The 20564-nt window shown below is 41.5% G+C and overlaps 1 protein-coding gene across 1 annotated transcript in view; it reads left to right on the forward strand.

The window, feature by feature from the left end:
• Positions 1–509: 509 nt before the first annotated feature.
• Positions 510–20564, forward strand: part of FRMPD4 (FERM and PDZ domain containing 4) — a gene marked incomplete at both ends in the record, with an annotated part of 744491 nt that continues 724436 nt past the window's right edge. The window contains one exon of the mRNA XM_079727897.1: positions 510–604. Within this exon, the coding sequence (XP_079584023.1) occupies positions 510–604 (95 nt within the window). The remainder of the gene's footprint in view (positions 605–20564) is intronic.

The following is a 20564-nucleotide window of genomic DNA, read 5'->3' on the forward strand; positions in this document are numbered from 1 at the left end:
CAAATGCTGAAATTGCAGTTATGGGCCTCTTTAGAAGGTGCCGCTTTATTCCCAATGGAACATTGCTTCGATTCTAACTGCACAGGGTTGTCCTGATTCATAGGGGTCAGTGGCAGAGCTCTGATCATAAATCTTGTTTCTTGACTTGTCGATTTATGTGCTCCCTGCCAAACCTGATTGCTTTTTTTTTCTGAAACGAGTAACCTGTGAATCTTTGCTCATGGTCAGGAAGAAAGTCCCTGTTAATAATTTACAAAAGACAGAGCTAGTCCTCTTTTGCATCCTCAAATCTCTCAAAGCACGTGATTGTCTCAGCATATCTGGTTTCCAAGTAGCTGAGTGATGAAATACGATTGGCCTCGCAGCATCGATTCCTCCTCTCCTTCCCCCTCACTCTTCTTGTCTAGCAGTTGTTTGTTATGATACAAACATTCTTCTTATAAAGGACTCAAAAACCGAGTTCTTTCTTTCCATCTTTAGGCAGAGGTGAGCTGGTTTGGCTTGCTACCATGGATGAGGATCTTGAAGGAGCAACTTGGCTGAACTTCTCCATCCCCTGGGGCTTCGGCAAGTCAGTAGAGGATGAAGGAGCACACATATGCCAGTGAGTAATAGTCCTCAAGTGCAAATATCAAGGGGCTTATCATTGCTTTTGGAGATTAGCTCATGTTTTCCGGTAGGGTGAATTTTTTTGTACAAGGGTTGAAAGCCATGTGTCAGAATTATATAAGAATGATGCCTTCGATAGAAAAGTGATGAGATGCTTCTGAGTTTTTGTCCCGGTAATTCTAATATTTCAAAAGAATATTGCAGGTGAGGTGGGAATATCCTGTAAAAGAAAAGTACAAAACTATATACTACTCTGGTTATTTCCTTAAGACTGAATGTCCAGAGGGATTTTGGGGAAAAGAGAAACTGGTATCAGCTGCTCGTCCTTATATATGGTATTATAATAGGCTATAATTCAGTAAACTTTTGATTGCACTTTTTGCAAGGGAAATTGGATTGTGCTGTGTTTATTTTCTTTTAAAAAGGTATCTTCTCAGAGACAAATGTATCTGTCTGGATGAAAAGTTTTGATTTTTAAACAGAAAATGCTATGTTGGCTATGCAAATTGGTGTGTGTTTAATCGCTTCTTTGTGTTCAGTGGTCTTGATAAAGAAGTTTTTCTCTTTTGAGAAAAACCACAGTTTTACAGCAAGTTCAGATCATTGCTGAGTGGCTTATGGTTTATATAAATATGGAATTCTTTCTCGAGGTTGTCAAAGTTTCAAGTCTGAGAAATTTGTCAGTAATGAGTACATTTTGGAGTGCTGATTGGAAAGTTCCCAGTCATTCTGCTATTTAATGCTTCCTCATTAAGCACTGGCACTGTGTATTTTAAGCCACTTATGAATTTGTTTCAATGATATTCTTTCAGTAGACTCTATGATTATTGAGTGTTTAAGCATTGCAATAGGAACAGTGTGTGGAGGCCCAAGTATAAAGGAACTGCCACAGGTTAAAGAAGCTCTCCAAATGGATGAAATTCATTACCCTTGAATTTTACTACTTGGGACTTTGAGCCAAATAATTTTTAGAGGTGCCATAATTTTCCACGACAGTAATCACTTGGTGGCACTCTTTGTTTTAAAACAGTTTAACTCATTTGCATGAGTGCCAATGAAACCTCTTTCTGTTATGTAGTTCACTGTAAGAACAATTTAGAAATTGATGCTGTCCTTATGTGGGACTAAAACACACAAAACGGTCGACATTTTGGAAGTAGCAATGATGATCCCTCAACACTACTGTTTGCTTGTCACATAATTTCATTGGATAGCTTTCCTTTTTAGTGCACACATTTTCCTGCTGATTTCATACTTGAAGGATGAAATGATTGAATATTTGGGCTAAGGAAAGGAACTCCTTAAGACATAGGATCCTGAGACTTGTGTCTCTTTCTTGCCTGGTCAATAACATAAAAAGAAATAGATTCCACTTCCAAGCATATTGTTTATGAGTTTGGGAGAAAGTAGGTAATAAAAGAGAGAAGAAATGTTTTAAATCAAAATACTAAAGCCAAACTACTGAATTCCAATTTGATGGTTTGTTGGCCGTAGTTTTAACTCCATGCATCCAGTGAAAAGTCTAGTATGTCTTGTTTTATTAGAATTAATGCTAGGTATATCTCTAAAGACTGAAGTTCTATGTTATCCCTGGATGTGCTTAGTCATTAGATGATTCAGGTTAGTACATTATTAATTTTATTATATATATATAATTCTATTTTATTTTTATGACTCAACGTAAAAAGCAGCCATTATTATAACTTCAGCTCATGTCTCCCATGGAGGATGCTCTGAAGTATGTAAATGTGGTTCAAGATTCAGTGAATGGGGATAATTTTCATAGTGCAACAAGTGATGCTCAGTTGAGTCCCACGTCTGCTGCTGGCTTCACAGGAATAAGATCTAAAATCCTGAGTCTGTCCTCCATTCAAGCAGTTCAGTGTTCCCAGACTAGGGGTCCCTTCACCCCTCATCCATGTGCCTCATTGCTGATCTGAAGGAGTTATCATAAGGCTGATGTGAGGAGGAGAATGGTTCACTTTCCTGAAGTTTTATATTCCTTCAAAATTAAAGTGACTTGAGATTGTTTTTGTTGTTGATTAGAGAGCAACTGGTTCCTTTGCCCAGGAGAGCAGCCACAGAGGATGCTTAGGACTATGGTTTCTGGAACCAGCCTGACCTGGGTGTGTACTCTGGTGCCTTCCCTTATTGGCTGTATGACTTTGGGCAAGTTTGTCAGTTTCAGTAAACCTCAGTCCCCACATCTGTAAAGAGAGGATAATATCTACCTCGTGTGGTTGGAGGGGTAAGTGAGTTACTATAGGGACAGCCCCTAGCACAGTGCCTGGCTCATCCAATTATCTAATTACCAATGGTGATTCTTATTTTTAGTACTAGTAGCAGTGATAGTGGAGCCTTTCAAAAGCAACCTTGTTTGCAAGTCTTTAAGTTTGAGTGAAAGGTATAGATTATATTGCTATATCAATCTTTTAATAGGAAGAGTGATTCATTTAGGACTTGGGGAAAGGAGTGAGTACAGGAGGATAGGAGGGAGTTTAGTACTTCTGTGCAATTTCTTTGGTTTTTAAGCACAAAGCTTGGTAGAAAGTATAGTGAAAACATTAGTGAATTTGAAACAGGAGTGAAAAAATGGGATAAGTTTATTTCAGTTCAACAAATACTTATTGAGGATCTACCAATGTGCTAAGTGCTGGGGTACAAAGATAAAAGTCAAGGCTATAACAAGAAACCACAACACACCTAACAGAATGGCAAAAATGAAAAATGCTGGCAATGCCAAGTGCTAGGAAGGATGTGGAACAACTGAAAGTCTCACACATTGCCAGTAAGATATAGCAGCAAAACAGTATCGCTTTTGGAGACCGCTTGTTGGTTTCTCATAAAGCTAAATATACAGTTGCCGTAAACCCATATGATCCCACTCCTGGGTATTTACCCTAGAGAAATGAAAACTCGTGTTCACAGAAAAACCTTTCACAAATGTTTATAGCAGCTGTATTCGAAATTACCCCAAACTGGAAACACCCCATATATCCTTCAGTGGATGAATGGATAAACAAACTGCCTTAAATCCTCACAATGAAATACTACTCGGCAATAAAAAGGAACAAACTATTGATATACATAACAATTTGGATGAATGTCAGACACATTACGCTGAGTGAAAGAAGCCAGTTTCAAAAGGTTACATACTGTATGGTTCTATTTGTATGACAGTCTCAAAAAGACAAAAGTACAGTGACAGAGAACAGATCAGTGGGTTCCAGGGGTTAGAGGTGGAAGGAGTATGTGATAGTGCCTTGTGTGACAGAACTATTCTGTATCCTAATTGTGGTCATGGTTGCAGGAATCTATACATGTGACAACATTTATAGAACTATATGTCCAAAAAAGGTCAATTTTAGTATGTGATAATTTAAAACATAAAAAATGAGAAAACAGAGTTCTTGCCCTTGAGGAGTTCACAGGTGCAATGAGGGACAAACACAAACAAATAATTATAGTACAGTGGGGCGAATGTAGCGATTGTAACATGCTGAGAGCAGTTACCAACAGTCTTGACGTGCCGCACTGGCGTACTATGACTGGGTCACAAGTGTACCTAGATGGTGCTGCACCAAGACTGTGATGGCCTGAGACCCAGGCCATGCGCAGCCTTATCCATTTACCCTCAGCCATTTTCTATGTGTACCAAGATGTGAAAAAGTTTGCGAAGGCCTGGCTTAGGATGTTACGAGGGCCCAGGGGAAGAACACTTTGCCTGGTTGCTTGGGAGGAGATGGGTACCGGAGAGGCTTCATAGGGGAGATAATACCTGCAGTGGGAATTGAAGGATAAGAGGGAGATAGCTAGGCAAAAGAGAGCTCCTCTAGGGGAGTGGGAGGGCATTCCAAGTGAGCCATTCCTTGCCTGAAAAAGGCACAGAGGAGAGAAAGAGTGGGGTGTGTTTTGGGAACTCTAGGGTATTCAAAATTATAGGAATACAGAGTGAACAGATTTATAGATAGACTTGTATAATAAACGAACATTTTGTTTTATGATAGTAGATTTTGAGCATATTTAGAGGTGGATGGGGATGAGGCAGCAGAGAGGGCGATTTGATAAAAGAGAAAGGAGGCTGGAGGGATGAGATAATGGGAAGAGGTATAGGGTTCCATCTTAATTGTCAAGTGTTGGAGAACCCTCTTGTGACATGTGGAGCATTACTGAAAGACTCTGCCTTCTGGGAGGATCTTTTCATTCATTCATTTTCATGCATTCATTCATCACCAGTTCATTCCACAAATCTTTATTGAGCACCCACCTGCATGCTAGGCACTATTTTAGGTCCTGGGATTCCAACAGTGAACAAAACAAAGTCCCAGCTTTTATGCAGTTGATATTTAAAGGCTAAATGAGCTCAACTTTGGACAATTTTGAAGTGTAAAGGGCCTCTCAGGTAATAATACCTAGTAGGCAGGAGCTGTAAAGAGCAGTCTGGGCTGAAAATACAAATTGGGACTCACTGGCACAAAGATAGAAATTAGAGCCTGAGAAATTGATTAAATAATCAATTTTTATACCTTAACAAAGCTGGAAAAAAATCTAATTTTTTCACCAAAATTCTCAATGATTTGCCATCAGGACCTGTCCTTATGTGAGAGAAAGGAGAGATGCATCTAGGTGATGGTCTAACCCAAGGGTACTCATCCATCCATATTCCTTTTTTATGACATCCTGGTAAAGGTTCTCTAATCTTCCTAGAAGATAATTAAGTCTTAAAATTAACAAATATCTTGGATGTGTAGAGCATTATACTAAGATCTGGGCAGGCTAGAGAGGAGGTAAAAAAAGGAGTAGACCTAGTATCAGTTCGGAAAACAGAGTCTACAAGGAGATAGAGACTCTGGACCCTTTGTAAATATTTGTGGTACTTGAAAACAGCCATAAGCAGACAAGTAGAAATTCTCGGTTGCTAAGGGGACTGAATCTTCCAGTATATATGCACAGGAAGAGTTGTAAAGTAATCGAGGACACTTCCAAATGGAGTATGTTCTGAAGTCAATTATTGATGACCTGAATCCACAACAGCTTGGAATACCATAGCCAAGTTCTTGGATTTGACTTTGGATAATGTAAATGGACACATGGTGTTTTGAAGAGATTTTTTTTTTGTGGCTGCATTGGGTCTTCGGTGCTGCGCGTGGGCTTTCTCTAGTTGTGGCGAGCGGGGGCTACTCTTAGTTGCGGAGCACGGGCTCTAGGCGCGCGGGCTTCAGTATTTGCGGTGCGCGGGCTCAGTAGTTGTGGCTCGCAGGCTTAGTTGCTCCGCGGCATGTGGGATCTTCCCGGACTAGGGATCGAACCCGTGTCTCCTGCATTGGCAGGTGGATTCTTAACCACTTGCACCACCAGGGAAGTCCAAAGAGATTTTTTAATGAAACAGTTTTGACCCAGCTGTGTTGTTAGAGCTCTTGTGACTCACATAGTTATTGATGCCACTGCATTGACATGGCCCAAGACCAAATCATTAAAATTCCAGCTGCTCTAATAACCAGGAAATAAACCAATGGATGTCTTTTCTCCATCCTAGGGCCTCATCTCCCCTGTGGTGGGCTTTGGAGAAGGTGGGAGTTAGAAGTGAGGAGGTAAAGAGTAGGTTCAGGCACCCTCTGGCGGGCAAACCACCCATAACGAGGAGTCACATGCTAACCATTGTCCTCAGCTCATAAAGGCCATTCTCAGCTGAGTGACCACTCATTCTTGGAGCTAACATAGACATCTTGAATGGTCTATACCTCGTGTTAATTAATTTCACCTATAAAATTACAATGGCTCTACTTGTTTACATTCAACAGAGAATTATACTTAACTAAAAATTCAACTTATTTCCTTTTCCATTTGATAACTCAAGGATAGACACCTCTGATATTTGAAGGCCTCTTGAGCATACTCAATTTTATTGGTCAGTGTTATGTTGGACACTAGGGGGAAAGAGGAGGAATTTGTGTTCCTATTCTCAGCTCCATACTGTACAGAAAGTCTTGAAATAAAGTTCGTTTCCCCAAACGAACTTTTTGGCCAACCCAATATATATTCTCTCTCTGTAGAATCCATTCACCAATATTCATATTATAAATTTCCTTTGAATTGATGGTTTTAAGAGATAGTTGAGATACCCTTAGATATTTAGTTCTAACAGACTTTGAACGATCTTTATTGCCTTTTTATTATAAAGTTAATGGATACTTACACATTCAAAAAAATAACTGAAATGAATAAAGTAGAAAGTGAAATTCGTAGAATTGAGGAGGGGTTAAGTATAGAATAAGGATCACAGAAGTCTGTCCTATGCATGACTTGGTAATGACATGCCAGTCTCACATTTTGGAGGGTCCCTTTTGGCAAGGGACCTGACTCAAAATTGCTGAGTCCTAGTGTTCCTTTCATCAGGAGGGCCCATAAAAATGGCTCCATCAGACTCATTGTGTCATTCTTCTTCTGGCTGTGCGTCCAAAAGGATTGAAAGCAGGTTCTCGAAGAGATATCTGTATACTCATGTTTATGGCAGACGTTTTCACAGCAACCAAAAGGTAGAAGCAAACCAAGTGTCCATCACAGATGAATGAATAAGCAAAATGTGGTCTATACATGCAGTGGAATGTTATTCAGCCTTTAAAAGGAAGGAAATTCTGACACATGCTACAGCAAGGGTGAACCTTTAGGACATTATGCCAAGTGAAATGACAGACACAAAAAGACAAATACTCTTGTTTGAGGTCCCTAGAGTAGTCAAATTCATAGAAACAGAAAGTAGAATGGTAGTTGCGGTGGGGAGCGGGGGGATGGCGAGTTGTTGGAGTTTCAGTTTTGCAAGATGAAAAACTTCTGGAGATCTGTTGTACAACAATGTAAATATACTTAACACTAGTGAACTGTACACTAAAAAATGGTTACGATGGTAAATTTTATGTTATATGTATTTTACCACAATTAGAAAAAAATTTTAGTGTTAAAAAAAGCTGTATGTCAACACCGCCTGCTTGAGTATACATACACATCACCTATAAAATTAAAACTCTTCTAGTGCCACGCAGCCATGAGGTGTTACTGTTGTCACGTTCTTTGTCTTCCAGTGTCTGCGAGGCAGGGGGCTTCAACAACAGACCCAGGGGGTCCATGAACTCCTCCATACTTAATGCAGATTCTTATTTGTTTAAGCATTTTTTTCAGGGGAAAAGGGCCCATCACTTTCTTCAGTTTCTCAGAGAGGCGTATGGCTCCCTCCCTGCCAGTAAAGGCTTAGAAGTGCTGCCCAACAGATTGTCTCTATTCAATAGACTTTATTAAATTAACTGTGCACAAAAGCTATTATGTCAAAGCTTTGAGTTTAATATATACTCAAATAAAGCAAAATCTTATTAAGGCTCATTTGTGTGATTGATTATTCCATCTACGCTTTCAGTAGCTGGGATGAATTTATGTCTAAATACTTACGAAACCAAGGTGCCCCTGTGAGATGCCCAGCTTAGAGAGTGCTTTATTCTGCAAAGAGGTACCTGCCCTGAGGAATCATATTTGTCAGTTTCTCAGCTCTTCTGACACAAATCAAGAATGTGTATCCGATAGTAATCAGTAATTCAAACCTCGCCAGTACGTACTCCCCGTTCATAATTTTTTCCAAAATGCCCTTCTATTTTCTGAAGATTTTTAAGATGACAATTAGGGAGTCTCCTACTGTCTCAATAAAGTGGATTTCTAGAAGGAAACAGCTAGGAAAGATGTTGGAATTACAGAGAGGAGATCCATTTAGACAAACCGTTTGTTGTTGTTTTTTCCCGGTTACAAAGCACAGACAAACTCAGTGTTCTGAAAAGCAAACAGAGATGTCACAAGGTCCTTCCCCAGGCAATTCAACATGCACTTGAAGGACCCTCCTGTGACAAGGACTATGCTTTGCCCTTTCAAAGCCCACTCTCAGGTAAAGATGGTTATCCTGTATTATAGATAATGGCTGACAGGATTGAACAGAATCCTCCCAGGGGACTGAAGCTAATGGGTTGGAAGTTCTGTGTCTTTAATTTATTTGCCGGAGGAATGCCATCTCTCCTCCCCAATACAGAACTCAAAACCCCAAAACAGAGAATATACACACTCACACACAAAGCCATCTTTGATTTTTTGTTATTTAATTTTTTTGGCTTATTCTGTTTCTCTATTTTTTAGTATTAATTTTGTAACCTGTTAGTCATATCTTAATAGCAACTCTCCTTTCTGACTCAGGGTTTTTGTGCTAACGGCTCCCTTTTTCTGGAATATTTTACCACTCACATCTCTGCTCAAATGTCTCCTTCTCAGACACAAACTTTTCCTGAACGCCTTACCTAAAACTTGTTCGTGCTCACTGCTCTCCTCCTCTAGATGCAGCTTTAATTTTCTTCATGGTACTTGCAATCATCTAGCATTCTATAAATTTATCAGTTTGCTTATTGTCTGTTTTTCCCCACCCTGGTATAGGTACTCAACAAATAAATATCCCTTTACTTAGGTTTTTTTTGGCTGCACTGGGTCTTTGTTGCTGCACCCAGGCTTTTCTCTAGTTGAGGCCAGTGGGGGCTACCCTTTGCTGCGGTGCACTGGCTTCTCATTGTGGTGGCTTCTCTTGTTGCAGAGCACGGGCTCTAGGCGTGCGGGCTCTAGAGTGCAGGCTCAGTAGTTGTGGCACACGGACTTAGTTGCTCCGTGGCATGTGGATCTTCCTGGACCAGGGCTCGAACCCGTGTCCCCTGCATTGGCAGGCAGATTCTTAACCACTGTGCCACCAGGGAAGCCCCTTTACTTAGGTTTTAAATTACTGTAGCTTTTTCAATATTGGCCTTTTAACTTCATTGTTAACTGGATAAGTGAAGGAATGTTCAAAGGATTTAACTATGAGATTGAAAAAAAAAAAAGAAGTCCTATATTTTCTTCCTTTCTCCAAGGCTGTCCTTGAGAAAGCTTGCATGGATTGACGTATGTTCAGGTACTGATTGTCGATTGCTGACTATGTACCTGGCACTGATCTATATGCTAGTGGGAGGGTAACATTATACCCTTACTAAGCTGGTCTTTGGTCTTTGTGAATACTTGAACACTCGACTATGATTTTGGGTTGGAACTTTCGTCTAAAACAAGTACTATTCTGAGGTCTCACATTACCAGTATGTCAGGATTGTGTTCTTTCCCCTTGGGTTTTCATGGGGAAAGAGGTAGGAAAATGATAACATAGATAAATGGAGTTTTGAGAGGGTGCCTACAAGATTAATTTCTTGTTCTAAAAAAATGTATTGGTTGATTTATTATGCAATATGGTTAAAACATGATGTGTAAATGCATAATCTTCTTATAAAAAATGCTTTAAAAGAATATTATAAAAATAAGCATAATTTTATTTTTCTTACATCTTATTCTTAAACATTGAACTCATTTTATTGGAATATTATTGGAAATTTTTAATTCTGAGGTTTCACATTGCCAATAGCAACCACCTAATAGAAAATACTTTCCAAAATGAAGTACATTATAACCAGGATGTGGATGAGAGGGCTAAAGATGATCACTACATACACTGAATCCTTTATATTTATTTCCCAATTCTATTTTGTATACTCTTTTCACTTTCAAAGTTCTATGTCATCATCTTTTGGCTTTCACACTATTCCTTCACAATTTTTACCTGTGTTAAATCTCTGAAATTCTACTATTTGTATTTCTATCACATATATTCTATAATAGTCTTAAATCTCCACAATTTACTAATTTGGTGAAATTATGTGTGTCACGTGTCATAGCAAATAGTAATTTCAAAGGTCTGTTTAAAATTGTCATTCTCTGTATAAAGGACTTTGAGAACTTTCTAGAATGTATTTGTCAATAGGGCTGAGTTTTTCCTTTTTGTACAGCAAATTTGAACACCATTACTCAATCTTTACATACTTCTTTTTATTCCTTCATTTATCCAGGTCTAAGTTGTACTTCCTCTGGTGAATTATTCTCTAATAACTCCAGAATACACTGACTGAACTCCTTTTAGGTGTCCATAGAATTTTATTGCTGATATTAAAATATTTTGATTCTCAAATACAGGCTTAATGCACTATTATTAATTGATGCATGTTTTCTTTGTAACATACTACCATTCCCAAATATGTTGCAAGTTTCTTGGAATTATGTCTCCAACTTTTCTCACAGTAGCCCTGAATAAGTACTTATTAAATTGAACTGAATACAGAACAGAGATCTGTAAATGTAAAAGTCAGCTCTTGGCATATATTCTGCCCTCCAGTTGGTAGGCATGTTTCTTTGTAGTTCTTCCAACAGTTCTGGCTTTTGAAGTTTATACTATCTCCTATGTGAGTAAAACATGTCTATCAGCTATCAATTGCTATGTAACAAACCACCCCCAAAACATAATGGCTTTAAAAACAGATTTGTTATTTCTCATAATTCTGTGGATTGGGCTCAGTGGGGTGGTTCATCTGCTGCATGAGATCTCAGCTGGAGTCACTTGTATAGCTGCATAAAGTTAGGTGGAACTGGGGCTGGAACGTTCAAGACAGCTATGCTCACATGTTTGGCCTCTCAGCTGCAGTGCTTAGCGCTGGGGCAGGTGGCCTTCTCCCTCTTCTCACTCAGCAGTCTAGCCTGAGCTTCTTTACATGGCAGCTGGGTCCTAAGAAGGCAAAAAGGAAAGCTGCTAAGCTTCCTCAGGCCAGATCCTGGAAGTCACACAGCTTTATTTCTGCCACATTCTCCCGGTCCAGACAAGTCCCAGGACCAGCCAGATTCAAGGGGAGGGGCTCCACCTCTCAATGAGGGGGAGCAGCAAAGTCACACTGCAGAAGAGAAGGTAGTGTGGGAGGAACTGTGGGCAGCCGTTTTTCAGATAGTCTGTCACAGCATGATAGCAAGAAAGGAATGCGAAATCATCTAGGTAAACTTTAAAATTTTTACATCTGAGAAAACTGAAGCCTAGAGAAGTGAGATGGCTTACCCAGGGTACCACAGCTGGTTTCCTAGACCCTTGCTACATAAAGTGTGGTCCCTGGACCAGTAGCATCAATATCACTGGGAGCTCATCAGAAATGCAGACTCTCAGGCTCCCCCAGACCTACTGAAGCAGCATCTGTCTTTTCCCACGATCCCCAGGGGCTCTGAATGCACATTCAAGTTTACTGAGAAGCACCATTGCTCTTTTTACTTCCAAAAACTGAGACAGAAGACCTACCACCTACGAAAGAAGAATATTTTACAGTCAGAGACTTGACTCAGCATGGAAAAAGCTTTGTTTACTTAGTACCTATTATGTTTTTTTTTAAAAGCACTGCCCTTAGATCTTTGCAATTACTCTTGAATTTAATCTTCACAACAACCTTGAGGGGTAATTATTATAATTTCCATTTTACAAAAGAGGAAACTGATGCTCAAAGATCTGTACCTGTACCTAGTGGAGCAGAATTCAAACCTAGGGTTTTCTGACTCCAAACTCCATGCTCTTAATTATGGGACCATATACACTGGCAACTGCCATATGGCAGCAGTGAAGGAGTCTAAATGTTTAGAGGAAGAGCCTGTTAGAGGGGAGCCATGGCGTGTGGCTGGCTTGGTGAGCTGTTGCTTTTCTCCTGACGCCTCCTACTCCCACCTTGCCTAAAGCGAAGAGGCTGGCACGGGTGTGTGACAGATGGCATGGCCCCACTCTGCCATATGTGTGCTGCTCCCCATTCCTGGGCACACAGCTGCCTGACACAGGCCTTGCCAGTTGGGCAGCTGCTTCTCGAGGTGTCTCCAAGGGCTGTTGCTCAGAGGGTGCAGTCCAGCATTTTCTCCCCTTTCCCTTTTAGACACGCTTTCCTTCCACTACTCGGGTCTCCACCTGGAGCAGAGAGCCCTGTCTGGGCTCTGACAGGGAGCCAGTACCAGACCTTGAGCTGTACATAACAGGTGGCATGTGGATGAAGCTCATCCAAAAGTGGGCGAGCCAAGGCGAGGAGCAGGGAACAGCTCCTCCTGGAATCCCGCTTCTGGAAGAGCTCGGTGCCCGCCAGAGCTTCCTTCTAACAGTTGCGCGTGGGCTGGAAAGGCAATTTCCTCCCTGCTGTTCCCTTTCCAGGAATGAGAGAGGAAGGAATGAAGAATGAGGACCAAGTGCAAGCAAGGGCACTCCTCTTCCTAGACCCAGAAGCTGTGGGAAGAGAGAGGCAAGAAAGAAAGCTCCAGAATCCTTCCACATTGGAGTAAAGAGAGCAAGATTCATGTTTGCTTTGGTCCTGTCAGCACGTTATGCCACCACTGGATAGGTTAACAGTTGACATCTAACACTGGTTGTGCAGTATTAGCCCCAGTGCTATGATTACCCTCTCTGGATTCAAATTTATATGCTATCACTTTCTTTGGGTAATTTACTAGATCTTCATTAGCTTCAGGGTTCTCATCTGGAAACTAGGAGTAATAATTTTATCTTCTCATATGGTTGCTGTGAGGAATAAATGGGAAAATGCGTGTAAAGGGATTACATGGGCCAATAACTGGCATTTACTATGTTTTTGATAAATGTTATGTAGTAATGCTAAAGTTTTTGTGAGGGTAGAAACTTTGACTCTTCTGCTGTTGTATCCCCGGCTCCCAGAACAGTTCCTGGCACATAGTAGGTACTCATTATTTGATACATAAATGAATTATTTGATGAATGAATTAATGACCAAATACTATAATACTGTAAGAGTTATTTTTGTGCTTGATCAGAGGACTCAGTGGCTTTAGGTAGAGGGTTGAGCACTTACATGTGTGTGTATTGTGTGATTGTGTGTGCATGTGTGTGTGTGTGTGTGTGTGTGTACATATATATATAAAAATAGACCAGGATTTTTCAGATGCTGCTAAGTTGGTCAGAAATGATACTGCTTTTGGCATAAGGAACCAAGATGGTGGAGTAGAAGGATGCGCTCTCACTCCCTCTTGTGAGAACGCCAGAGTCACGACTAGCTGCTGGACAATCATCCACAGGAGGACACTGGAGCTCACCAGAAAAGGTACCCCACATCCAAAGACAAAGGAGAAGCCACAATGAGATGGTAGGAGGGGTGCAATCACAGTAAAATCAAATCCCATAACTGCTGGGTGGGTGACTCACAGACTGGAGAACACATACCACAGAAGTCCACCCACTGGAGTGAAGGTTCTGAGCCCCACATCAGGCTTCCCAACCTGGAGGTCTGGCAACGGGAGGAGAAATTCCTAGAGAATCAGACTTTGAAGCCTAGTGGGATTTGATTGCAGGACTTCAACAGGACTGGGGGAAACAGACTCCACTCTTGGAGGGTACACACAAAGTAGTGTGCACATCGGGACCTAGGGGAAGGAGCAGTGACCCCAGGGGAGACTGAGCCAGACCTACCTGCTAGTGTTGGAGGGTCTCCTGTAGAGGCGGGGGGGGGGTGGCTTTGGCTCACCGTGGGGACGAGGACACTGGCGGCGGAGGTTCTGGGGGGTGCTCCTTGGCGTGAGCCCTCCCAGAGTCTGCCCTTATCCCCACCAAAGAGCCCGGGTAGGCTCCAGTGTTGGGTTGCCTCAGGCCAAACAACCAACAGAGAGGGAACCCAGCCCCACCCATCAGCAGTCAAGCAGATTAAAGTTTTACTGAGCTCTGCCCACCAGGGCAACACCCTGCTCTACCCACCACCAGTCCCTCCCATCAGGAAGCTTGCACAAGCCTCTTAGATAGCCTCACCCACCAGAAGACAGATAGCAGAAGCAAGAAGAAATACAATCCTGCAGCCTGTGGAACGAAACCCACATTCACAGAAAGACAGACAAAATGAAAAGGCAGAGGGCTATGTACCAGAGGAAGGAACAAGATAAAACCCCAGAAAAACAACTAAATGAAGTGGAGATAGGCAACCTTCCAGAAAAAGAATTCAGAATAATGATAGTGAAGATGATCCAGGACCTCGGAAAAAGAATGGAGGCAAAGATCGAGAAGATGCAAGAAATGTTTAACAAAGACCTAGAAGAATTAAAGAACAAACAAACAGAGATGAACAATACAATAACTGAAATGAAAACTACACTAGAAGGAATCAATAGCAGAATAACTGAGGCAGAAGAATGGATAAGTGACCTGGAAGACAGAATGGTGGAATTCACTGCTGCAGAACAGAATAAAGAAAAAAGAATGAAAAGAAATGAAGACAGCCTAAGAGACCTCTGGGACAACATTAAACGCAACAACATTCACATGATAGGGGTACCAGAAGGAAAAGAGAGAGAGGAAGGACCAGAGAAAATATTTGAAGAGATTATAGTTGAAAACTTCGCTAACATGGGAAAGGAAATAGCCACCCAAGTCCAGGAAGCACAGCGAGTCCCATACAGGATAAACCCAAGGAGAAACACGCCGAGACACATACTAATCAAATTGGCAAAAATTAAAGACAAAGAAAAGTTATTGAAAGCATCAAGGGAAAAACGCCAAATAATGTACAAGGGAACTCCCATAAGGTTAACAGCTAATTTCTCAGCAGAAACTCTGAGCAGACATTGCTCTCTTGTCCCTCAGGTATCCTCTGTTTTCCTGAAGGGATGATTTTATAACAAGAACTGGGAATAGGGGACTTCCCTGGTGGTCCAGCGGTTGGCCCTCTGCACTTCCAGTGCAGGGGGCATGGGTTTGATCCCTGGTTGGGGAACTAGGATCCCGCATGCTGTGCAGCATGGCCAAAATAAAAAAAGAAAAGAACTGGGAGTAGGATATGCTCTTTCAGAAAGGAAGCCTGGGATGGGTCTCAGTCCTGGGGTTTGCTTCAGAATCAACGAGAGCTTTGTCACTCTACACATATCTGGACCTCAGAATTTTGATCAAACTTCCTGTAGAATCATCTGGGTTTGTTTGTTTATTATTTTATTAAATACCCTTTTAATTTTAGAATAATTTCAGATTTACAAACATGTTGCAAAGATCGCACACAGTTCCCACATAGCCCTCACCCAACTCCTCCAGTGTTAACATCTTGAGAGCTCCATGCTACAGTGTTATTTCTATTAACTGAACTTCAGACTGCATTTAGTTGTCATGTCTCCCCAGTCTTTTCTGGTCTGTGACAGTTTCTCTGTTTCCTTGTTTTCTACGACCTTGAGAGTCTTGAGGAATCCTAGCTGGGAGTATATTTAGTTTTTAAAAGTTTGAAGTTGACTCTGATTCTGATGGGCACTGCTGTTAGGAACTCCTTCCTATGCAGGTGCTTGAGCTTGCATTTTGTTTTGCATATATTTTTCCCCAAAGTCTTAAAGGTTTTATTAAGATTTTATACTGCCTGTCAAGGATCTGTGACATCTTGGTGACAGATAACCTATTTTTGGTTAGGGATGAAAATATGTTTTGGCTAATATAAGTCAATGTAAAGTTGAAATTGAGAATTTCAGTTTCAAAATATCAAAATGTGTTATATGCACAAGCAGTTTGGTATAAGAATCTTGGGCTAAATAAATTTTTATGTCTTTGGTAAGGACAGTCGTCACAATTACTGAGTGCTAACCGTGAGCGAGGCACTGTCCTCAGTGAATTGGGTGTGATAAGGCCTTTAACTCTGCCCTGGCTTTTTGGATGTGTCAACTTGGCTAGCCTCAACTACAAGTCCAAGAAATGTGAACTCAAAGGACCAGAAAGATTCCCAGATGGTTGTTTTGGATAAGATGATTCTTGCTGTTGCTTGGACAACAGATTATAGGAGAGCATGGTTTCTTAACAGCAGCACTAACTGATATTTGGGACCAGATGATTCTTCTTTGTAGGCCTATGCTGTGCATTGTGGGATGTTTAGCAGCCTACACTAAATGCCACTAAAAGCCAGTAGCGCCCGCGAGTTGTAACAACCAAAAAATGTCTCCAGAAATTGCCAAATGCGCCCTGGGGGACACAGTCACCCCCAGTTGAGATCCACTGGAATAGATAGAAAGTTAGCACAGGGCTCTTGCACTAGGTTCCAAGATCAAATATTTCGAGCCTAATGAAAACTGTTAGGAAGAAAGAATGAATGACAGATCCAATCCCTGCCCTGGAGAATAGGGAGCCTTTGGTCAAGGGGGAGAAGGAAAGGAGGACAGAGGGCCTTGGGTTCCTCCAGTGTAACAAGCATGTAACAAGCATGTAACAAGCATGACCTTATGAAAATCAACAAAAAGTTTTCTGAACTTCACAATTAGGCAGTTTTAGGATAGCAAAGCCGGAGAGTATCCTGCTGCTGCTGGTGACACTGCAGAGACCAGTGGATGGGCAGATAAACTGCTGCAGTGTGTAGGTTCATTTCACTTGAGCTTAAGATGGGGAATATCTTCTGCCTTTCAGTCTTCTATTAGTGCCTACTCAGGGACTGTGTGCCTCGTTGTTCTAGAAACCTCTCAACCATGTAATAGGGAGAGCTCCACCTCGCATAGGTTGTTCTCTTCCTGCAGTTGGGTCAATGTTTATGGTTCTGACAGAGTTGTGTAAGCATCCTGAGATTTTATAGCCATTTTAAAAGTCACTATTTATATTTGCACCTGAATCCTTTCTCGAGTAGTTTTTTTAGCTCCTGTAGTCCAACTACCCTTCTGCTTTAGATGAATATGCAGGAATTCAAGGATTCTTTCCTTTAAAGGAACTGTCCCTTACTGTTGCTCTTCAGTGTGATTTCTCCATTTCAGACTGCCAGCCATTGAGTTCTGAATGATTTCCCCTGTGTAAATGCACAGCCACCCTTCTTGAGCTCTTTGGGCTATCGTGGTTTAGATAATCCAGTTAGCTGTCCTAAATCTCAGCGGCAGATGTATTTTTAAGAAGGAAATTCAAACTTGACTACCTTAGTTGCTTTCTCCTGCAGTGTTCCATATCTTTCCACCCCCTGGTGCCAAGCTGGTGTTTGTAAAGAGGCCAAAGTGATGTTAGGAATCCTTGCCTAGTTCATGTCAAGTGACCAGCAGCAGTGAGCCCTGACACAACAGTCTCCGTGTGGCACGGGGACTACTGAACTGTTCCCCAAAGAATACTTAACCAGGCACTTCTGGAACTGGAAGGCGCCCACCAGCTGCCTGGGTGTCTTGTTAAAATGCAGACGCTAATTCAGTAGGTCTGGGACAGGGCCTGGTATTCTGCGTCTCTAGCAAGCGGCCAGAGAATGCCAAAGCTGCTGACCCCTGGGACAGACGACACTTTGGATAGCGAGGATTTAACCCTGTCTTGTGGTTGGAGGTTTGCACGCTGCTAAATTCAGTATCTAACTTAATCAGGGTGTAAAGTCACTTAACCTTCACCTCATCTTGCTTTCCTCAAAAACCTTGACAACTACTATTCCAGTCCTACTTTAAAATATGGTGTGGTATGAAACATGGATGAATTGCAAAAACAGTATGTTGAGCAAAAGAAGCCAGACACAAAAGAGTACATGCAGTATGATTCCATTTACATGAACTTCTAGAACGGGTGAAACCAGAGTGACAGAAATTAGATCAGTAGTTTCCTGGGCCTGCGGTGATGGTGGGGTTGTCTGAATTTGTTAGGGGTGATAATAGTCCTTGTATTTTAGAGATAATACTGATATGTTTACAAATAAATGATACAGTTCCTGAGACTAGCTTCAAAATAGTCCGCTGGGGGAACTGGATGGAGATATAACTAAAACAAGTGTAGCATGTGTTGATAATTGTTGAAGCTGGGTGTTGAGTCCATGGCCTTCATTGTACTATTCTCTATTTCTGTATATATGACTATTACCAGAACACAAACTTTTTTTAAAAATGGGGGTTTTCTCTTAGGATTTTTTTTTGTCATGATAAAAGCTTTTTCTGCATGTAGGAGATATTATCACCAAAGACTACTTTCATTCAGCTACTCAACATATGTTCGTTCTGTACCTACTCTGTGCCCTGCACTGTGCTAGGTAATGGGCATACATCAATGAAGGATGCTGCAAAAAGTCCCTGCCTTCACAGTGCTTACATTCTGGTGCAGAAGACAGGCAGTAACTGATTAAGGTAATAAGGAAATAGATTGTAGAGTATGTAAGACATAAGTGCTGTGGGAAAACTAAGAGAGGGTAAAGGGGTCAGAAGTTGGGGAAAGGTGCAAGGGACAGGTAGGGGCTCATTGAGCAGTTGTGTGCTCAGGCCAACTGAGATGACATTTGCATCAAGTCCTGAAGGAAGTGAGGTTTAGCTCATGCACATAATGGGACAGAACTTTCTAGGCAAAGGACAACTAGTGAGAAGGCCTCAGCAGGAGTTGCCTGAGGCTCAAGCCAAAAGCAGGAGGCCCTTGTGACTGAGTGGTCCGTGAGGGAGAGAGGAGGAGGAAGTAAGAGAGGAACTCAGGCAGTAATGGTCCAGATCAGTCATGGTAATGACTGACTTGCTCTGAGGTGGAGACCACTGCGGGTTTTGAGCAGACGGTTCAACCTGACTGTTGTGTTGAGGAGAGACTCTAGGGGCAAGGGCAGAAGTAAGGGGGCCATCAGGCAGGTGACCCCACTCGCTGGGACTGTCCCCAATGCCTTCTCTCACGTGCTGCATGTAGATCGCTCCATATCCTATTTTTCACAGCCAAGGACACCCTCCTCTTTTCCAGTCTCTCCCCCTCTCTCAGATATCCTTCCATTTGAAACACACCAGAGCCTTGCCACCCAAGTGTGGTGCCTGGACTGGCAGTGTCAGCCTCACCTTGGAGGAGCCTCAGAGATGGCCCATCACTAACGTGAGTGAAAGACTGTGGGAGAGTCAGACAAAGTGGCAGCTCTGAAGGTAGGGAGAAGAAGTCAGATTCTGGAAATAATTTGAAAGTAGAGCCGACAGGATTTCCTGACCAACTGTTTGTGGACTATGAGAGTACCAGTGAGCAAAGGATGTCTCCAAGTTGGAGCCTGAGTAAAGGGAAAAACGGAGTTGCCTTTGAGATGAGAAGACTGCTTTGGGTGTCTGAGTAAGGGTTTAGAGGTTGTTTGACAAACCTCCATTCTGCAGTGAATATAACATCTACCTTCCCTGAAGACAGACTTATGTTTGTGTGACAGCTTCATACAGACTACAAGATGGCGTTTCCACTGTATTGAGGAATACAGAAGCCTGAACTATAAATTCGTCGGACATTTCTGTGATGTAGCAGCTAATGGCATCATGCTGTACATTTCTCTGTACGGCACCCTAATTGTTCATGCTGAAAATGCACCTGGGTCGTGGAGAATGTATTTGTTTCCTTTCAGGCTATGGCTGGTGACTGTAGCAAGAGGAATGTTGCAGAATAATTTGTTAGTGCAGAAGAAAATGGCTGAGGAGTTTATTGTGGACTAAGACCTAATCTCAATCCTAATCTTATTCTCACTTGCTGTGACTCAGAAGTGATGTTGCCTTTCTTTGCAGCTGACACTTTGTGCTGTCAACCTTCCCCTTTATTTCTTTGTTTTTGCTTTGTATTGTCACCCCATTGACATCTTTCTCTTTCTTCTCATGAGAGCTATGGTTTAAGGCTTAAATGATAGATAATATGTTAATGATTATTTTGCTGTAGTCCCTGAGTTACCCAATAATACTTACATTTTAGGAGGAATTTTGAACATGAGTACACATGCACTTAAATGGACTATTATGTGAAAGAATTTTTATGAGTCATTTTGCACCAACAATAGAGAACACAATTCCAAATGGACATTATTCCTTCCTTTCCATTAATTTGTTATTTGCTCTCAGTATAGCATCATCCTTCCCTGAATCATTTTCTGCTGTTACGATTTCACAATAGTACAAAAGTATTGGATATTAAAGAATTATCCAAATGCCTGGTCTTTGGAAAAATACTCTGTTAGTGACTCAGGGGTCTAAGCCTCTGAACAATATTCTTTAGGTCAATATTCTTTAGTTTCTTTCAGGTCTGGCAAAAGCTGAGTTCCTGTTTCTCTTTTGTTTTTTCATCCAATCGTAAGCAATCCGATATGAAAGATATAATAATTTGA

Source organism: Hyperoodon ampullatus (assembly GCF_949752795.1).
Source record: "Hyperoodon ampullatus genome assembly, chromosome: X".
Classification (NCBI taxonomy): domain Eukaryota; kingdom Metazoa; phylum Chordata; class Mammalia; order Artiodactyla; family Ziphiidae; genus Hyperoodon; species Hyperoodon ampullatus.